The following is a 7,100-nucleotide window of genomic DNA, read 5'->3' as shown; positions in this document are numbered from 1 at the left end:
AGAGAGAGCTACAATGTTATAGAACTGTGTGTGTGTCTGTGTGTGTGCATGCATGTGTGTGTGTTTGTGTGTGTGCATGCATGTGTGTGTGTGTGTGTGCATGCATGTGTGTGTGTGTGTGGGCGGGGCGGAGTTGACGACGCCACTTCTCGGGGCAGCTGCTCGGTTTGAGCTTCTCGCGCTGCCTTCAAGTGCTCCTCGTAAACTTTCTTCCCGTAACAAAATGGATCCTTCCACAGCAGTTAGTTGATATTTTATTATTATAAAAGTGCAAATATACATTAATTAATTGTGGACTAGAAGTATATTTTAGGCTGTATCAGTGAAGTATGAAGGAGAACATTTTGAATAAGGACGTCACTGATTTACCACCATCTTTTATTCGCTCCTGATCAACAGTTCAGTCCAACTGACCTGTAACCTCATTGGGCGGCTTATTTTAAACGTCACATCCGGGCAGCTCCGTATACATCCTCCCGCAATTAGACCCATTTAAGTGTCAAACACAATAACCCGAGAAGCAACGTTAACGTCGACGCGCCAAATATCTCGTTATAACACATGAGCTCCACGGGCAGGTTACAGTAGACAGCGTGTCCGACGGTCCGTGAAGGCAGCAGCGTCCCTGTGTGAGCGGAGCCGCTTTCCCTCCTCCTATCAGCGCCATTGTGTGACAGAGCGTCGGAGCGCGAGGACGGCTGGTTCTCCTTCTTCTCCGTCTCCTTCCCGGGTCTCCGACAGGACCGGGAGAACCCTCCATGGTTCTCGTTCGAACTCCGGCGGAGCTTCATGCGGTAAGCGGCCCTCGGTTCTACCGTTCAGGGAGGAAAACACCAACGAGGAAGTAGAGGACGGGGGGAGGAGGGGGCGGTCGGGCTAGTCCGAGCCGGACTGAAGGCGTCTGCTGCAGGCAGCGAGGGAGGGTCCGGGTCCAGGGTCCGGTCCGGGTCCAGGGTCCGACGGGGAAAAGTTTGCCTTTTAAACTGGAGAATACGTGACATGACTTCCGGTGACCGTCTGTCGAATCTAACGGAAACTCATCCCGGTTTAAAGAGCTGCGGCGGCGCCGCCACTTTATCACTGCGGAGAAAAGTCTCGGCAACTTTGTTCTTTTATCGTAAATACGCGAAATGTTTCACGTAAGTTCTCTCACGCACGCTAGGCTGCTCTACAGCTCTATTAACTACGTTATTAACGTGTCCTACTTATAACTACACACGTGAAACTATACACGCTTCTACACATGGAATGTTAGGACTTGGTTAATAGGCACATTTGTAAAACAACAGTGAACCATGTCTATAGCAGGGACGGGACCAAACAGGATTTTGGATCGCTATATTAAAAAAATAAGTTGATTGTGATGAATTTCTATTATCGAGATAATCGTAAAACATCGTCATGCGTATCTCAAAGAAGTTTGGTTCACTATCATGGTGTAACGGTCAACAACTTATTTAAAAAAAACATTTATTTATACAGCACTGTTGCAAAAAATATTAGGGTAAAGCTACTAGCCTACTACTATTTTTTGGGGGGGGGGGCACAAATGTCACCAGGGAAACTAGTCAAAGCAGCTAACTAGAGGTCTGAATACGACCCAAGAGTTATTAAGCATATTTTTATGATTATCAGGATTATAGTTAATTATTCTAGCCTAGATAACTGCAAAATAAAACTCTTGTTTAATCCATTGGAACGCAGTTAGTAATCACGCATATATGCTAGGTTTAGTCATTGAGTTCCTCCTCCAAAGCTGCTGTGGAGTAGTAAAGTGTGTTTTAAGGTGGACATTGAAGTGAAGTGTCTTTTTTAAGGTGGACAGTGAAGTGTGTTTTTTAAGGTCAACGTTGAAGTGAAGTTTGTTTTTTAAGGTGGATGTTGAAGTGAAGTGTTTTTTAAGGTGGACAGTGAAGTGAAGTGTGTTTTTTAAGGTGGACGTTGAAATGAAGTGTGTTTTTTAAGGTGGATGTTGAAGTGAAGTGTGTTTTTTAAGGTTGACAGTGAAGTGTGTTTTACGTTGGACAGTGAAGTGTGTTTTTAAGGTGGACTTTGAAGTGAAGTGTGTTTTTAAGGTGGACTTTGAAGTGAAGTGTGTTTTTAAGGTGGATTTTGAAGTGAAGTGTGTTTTTTAAGGTTGACAGTGAAGTGTGTTTTACGTTGGACAGTGAAGTGTGTTTTTAAGGTGGACTTTGAAGTGAAGTGTGTTTTTAAGGTGGACTTTGAAGGGAAGTGTGTTTTTTAAGGTGGACGTTGAAGTGAAGTGTGTTTCTTAAGGTGGACGTTGAAGTGTAGTGTGTTTTTTAAGGTGGACGTTGAAGTGTAGTGTGTTTTTTAAGGTGGACGTTGAAGTGAAGTGTGTTTCTTAAGGTGGACGTTGAAGTGTAGTGTGTTTTTTAAGGTGGACGTTGAAGTGTAGTGTGTTTTTTAGGGTGGACATTGAAGTGACCCGGTCTCCAGTGTTTTGAGGCGTCTCAGGTGGGGTGAGTTCAGGGGCCTCTGTTTCGTAACGATCACCACAGAACTCTGCTGTTATGCTGCAGTCAGGTCAGCTCTTAGTTGTCTGGACCAGCAGCCGCCATGTGGACTCATGTCAGACCTGCTGGATCAGAGCTGGACCCCGTCTTGAGGACCAAGCCAGACCCGATGCAGAGTTACTGTGGATAATCAGATGATCAGAGTGGGGAGAGGAGGCTGGGGGCCTAAATGTACTTTATGTACACGCTGTACTTCACACTCAATCTTCAATTGAACTGAATTAATCAGCTTATTCTTACAGTCTTACAAGTACATCGTTCTCTATTCTGAATCGTTATATGTGCTTATAAATTACAATCACACAAAAATCACATTTTTCACAAAATAATCCCAATTTTAATTTAAAATGTATTTGTAATCTGATTACTTCTCCCCCCCTGTATCTGTATTAAAATACGGTTACCTTTCTGTTGTATGATGACGTAACGGCGTCCACGTATCCTCCCAGGCCTGATCAGGAGGTTTTATTGATTTATCTATTTATTCTTTTCCCATTAATGTCCGTTAGTTTGTTGATTCCAGGAATGAAAAAGTTTAAAACATTTAAGACGAACCATGTAAAAGAACATTACTCCTTTGTTTTCTCTCCTTCAGACGTCCACAAATATATTCATAAATAATACTTCAGTAAATAAACGGATATCCATCTACACATATACACAGATAATTATACACACATCTGATACTTACAAATAAGAAGTAGTATTTAATGTTAACTAAGTAAATAAATGATAATGCTTACTGCATTCTCCTTAATTATAATAATAATAATAGTAGAAATAAAAAAGGGACTAATAATGACAATAAATTAACCAAAAATAATAATGCAAATATAAAATATTATATATATAAATATAGTATTTATTATATATATTATAGTACTTATTTTAGTAAGTATAAAAAAAATAAAATAATATAATAATAATGAAACATAAATAAGGGGATCCGGAGGTTTTTAACGCTGCTGTATGTTCACGTCTTCTGAAGGCCTCGATGTGATTTAGCGGTAAGATGTAGTCCGGACCCCCACGAGGGTCGGCTGTAGTCTGGACCCCCATGAGGGTCGGCTGTAGTCCGGACCCCCACGAGGGTCGGCTGTAGTCCGGACCCCCACGAGGGTCGGCTGTAGTCTGGACCCCCACGAGGGTCGGCTGTAGTCCGGACCCCCACGAGGGTCGGCTGTAGTCTGGACCCCCATGAGGGTCTGATCTAGTCTGGACCCCCATGAGGGTCGGCTGTAGTCTGGACCCCCACGAGGGTCGGCTGTAGTCCGGACCTCCACGATGGTCGGCTGTAGTCTGGACCCCCATGAGGGTCGGCTGTAGTCCGGACCCCCACGATGGTCGGCTGTAGTCTGGACCCCCATGAGGGTCTGATCTAGTCTGGACCCCCATGAGGGTCGGCTGTAGTCTGGACCCCCACGAGGGTCGGCTGTAGTCCGGACCCCCACGAGGGTCGGCTGTAGTCTGGACCCCCATGAGGGTCGGCTGTAGTCCGGACCCCCACGAGTGTGGGATGTAGTCCAGACCCCCGCGAGGGTCTGATGTAGTCCAGACCCCCGTGAGGGTGGGATGTAGTCTGGACCCCCGTGAGGGTCGGCTGTAGTCTGGACCCCCGCGAGGGTCGGCTGTAGTCCGGACCCCCACGAGGGTCGGCTGTAGTCTGGACCCCCATGAGGGTCTGATCTAGTCTGGACCCCCATGAGGGTCGGCTGTAGTCTGGACCCCCACGAGGGTCGGCTGTAGTCCGGACCCCCACGAGGGTCGGCTGTAGTCTGGACCCCCATGAGGGTCGGCTGTAGTCCGGACCCCCACGAGTGTGGGATGTAGTCCAGACCCCCGCGAGGGTCTGATGTAGTCCAGACCCCCGTGAGGGTGGGATGTAGTCTGGACCCCCGTGAGGGTCGGCTGTAGTCCGGACCCCGGGGCTGAGATCTAGACCCGGCGTGGGTAATCGGGTGCAGCAGCGCTGGACTCGTAAGCGTGATCCTGTAGTGAAAACAGCAGCAGCAGCTCCGGTGCTGCCGTAACAAGGTGGGCGCCGTGGTAACAAGGTGGGCGCCGTGGTAACAAGGTGGGCGCCGTGGTAACAAGGCTGCCATCCGGAGCACGCTGCAGCAGCGAGGCCGCGGGACGGTCGGATTCAAACCCCCGGCACGCAGCGACAACGGGGGTTTGAATCTCAGCGGCGTGTAGACCCGTCTGCTGACCTAAATCTGCTCTTCCTCTGCCTCTTATTTATAGACCTCACTGTGTGTGTGTGTGTGTGTGTGTGTGTGTGTGTGTGTGTGTGTGTGTGTGTGTGTGTGTGTGTGTGTGTGTGTGTGTGTGTGTGTACACTAATGACCAGAAATATGAGATGCACACAAACACACTAACTTTGCATGCATGTGTCTTAGTGTTTTTAAGGGGAAAAAAACATACACAATAAACTCAACACAACAAATATACAACAAAAAAGTGCGTATGCAAATTAATTAATTTCGAAATATAACTATAATGACAATGTCACATGATCACTGAGATCCACAGAGGAGAAAATAGAACAATAGAATAACAACTTTGTGTTACATATTTAATCCATTTCTCCCAGATATCAGAGAAGTGTTTCAACCCGTTCCTCCTCATTTGTTTCATTATTGCGTCCCTCATTGTGGGAAACGTCTGCATGTGTCTTTGTGATTGGACGATGCAGGATGACATCAGAACGTCATCGAACATGAAATTACAGTAAAATCAGACTCAAACTCGACATCTGTGAAGACAACATCGAACCCTCCATCATATTAAAGCACAGGGCTGGGACGGGTGCTGGGAATCCTTGAAAACACTTGAATTTTAGTGTGATGTTTTCAAGGTTTGGAAAGTGCTTGGATTTAGACTAAAGGTCTTGAAATGTGTGTTGTATGTGATGACATCTATGATAGAACAGAGAAAAGAAGATCTCCATATCTGAGGGACTGAAAACAGCATTTTGTGACATTTCTTTATGAAAAATGCCTTTTGATGATGAACAGATGATGAAAATAGTTGGTGATTATATTTCTGTGGATCTGTTAGTGGAATTAGTTTTCCTTTCATTTGTGGTCCTTCTGTAAAAAGCTGTCTCCAAACATCATGTTGGTTGTTTAGAGGACAATAACATCTCATTTAATGTGATGAACAAGTGACATCATAAGTAGACTGAATACTGACCATTGGATTGATACAAATATGGAGTTTACCACAGCTGGAAGGGGCTGGAAAAGCATGGAAATGCACCTGGAAGTGCTTGGAAAGTGCTTGAATGTGACTCTGATACAGGAACTATAGATCGGATGATTGATCGGCTCCGGTTGCTGGAGTTGCGTTGCTGTTGAAGTTTATTACTTTACACCGAGACGAGTTTCTAATCAGCTCAGCTCTGTCATGGAGACTACATATTATGAACTACAAACCCCATAAATCCATGTGCACTCAATGAAGTGGCAGCCGGGTTTAGTGTCGATGTCAGTCGGAATAAAACGCTTTAAAGTCGTCAAATAAATCAGACCAAACGGATGAAAAGCAACATCTGCGGACTCGGTTGGTCGGAGTCCTCCAGATGTACCAGCTTTCTCTCGTCTCCTTGACAACGGGTCCGTCGGCCCGGAGCTCGCCAAGCCGCCGCTCTGCCCCCCCCCCGCCACTGGCGACGTGGTCTGGCCCAGCTGGATGTTTTATAACCAGCTCGGTCGTTACGTAAGAGATGAGTTCCCTGGTGATAGTCAGCTGACCTCGGTCATGTGACCGTTCCTGACCACTACGAGGGGACTCACACACACACAGCTTGTTGCTCTCCTTCAGACTCCTGACGGAGAGCTTTGTGTTGTTTGGTCTCCGTGGTTACATCGTAAACAAAGGAATGAAGTTTACGATCTACGTTTACGATGAAAACACTAAATAATAACCTCCGACAGGAAACACGGGACATTCAACGCTTGGACTTCATTGAGACCTTTTCTTCAGAGCATCGAGGGACAGAGACGTGAAAACATCATTTCACCATTATCCAAAATAATTGTGATTAACGACATGACGATAATTATTATAATCTGGCACTAAAACATCTTTACATTCAGTCAAAAAAGGAGTATGTTTATTAGCTCACAGACGAGACGGATTGATGGATATAAACTTTATTTCGAACATTTCAAAAATATCTTATCAATAAAATAGATTTTAGAGAAGAAAAAAAAAAACAAGATAGTAGGAAGGCGGTCCTCCATATTAATACAAAACCTTCAACACATGAATCACATGAACCAACTCCTGAGATTTCACCATATTATTATATATTATATTATAGTTATTATTGTAGAAAGAAGAGTAAAAGCTGCTGCTGTGTTTGTGAACAACTAGTGAACAAACTCTTCCTGTCTGGAATGTGTTTACGACTTCTACTGTTCAGTGTGTGTGTGTGTCTGTCTCTGTGTGTGTGTGTGTGTGTGTGTGTGTCTGTCTGCAGTGTTTCCCGCAGGCTTTTTTTCAGCAGCGGTGGTCCCCGAACCCTCTATGGGGGTCCGGGGGGCATGCCCCCCCGGC

The 7,100-nt window shown here is 45.4% G+C and overlaps 1 protein-coding gene across 1 annotated transcript in view; it reads left to right on the top strand.

Moving 5' to 3' along the window:
- The first annotated feature begins 559 nt into the window (after positions 1-559).
- The window catches only part of sertad2b (SERTA domain containing 2b), a 15,625-nt gene continuing 9,084 nt past the window's right edge, over positions 560-7,100 (top strand). Inside the window, 1 exon segment of the mRNA XM_084021455.1 lies at positions 560-794. Coding sequence (XP_083877581.1) covers positions 790-794 — 5 coding nt within the window. The 5' untranslated portion in view covers positions 560-789.

Source organism: Eutrigla gurnardus (assembly GCF_963514095.1).
Source record: "Eutrigla gurnardus genome assembly, chromosome: 11".
Lineage (NCBI taxonomy): Eukaryota > Metazoa > Chordata > Actinopteri > Perciformes > Triglidae > Eutrigla > Eutrigla gurnardus.
The sequence above is the reverse complement of the archived record's forward strand: the minus strand, read 5'-3'. Positions and strand labels throughout refer to the sequence as shown.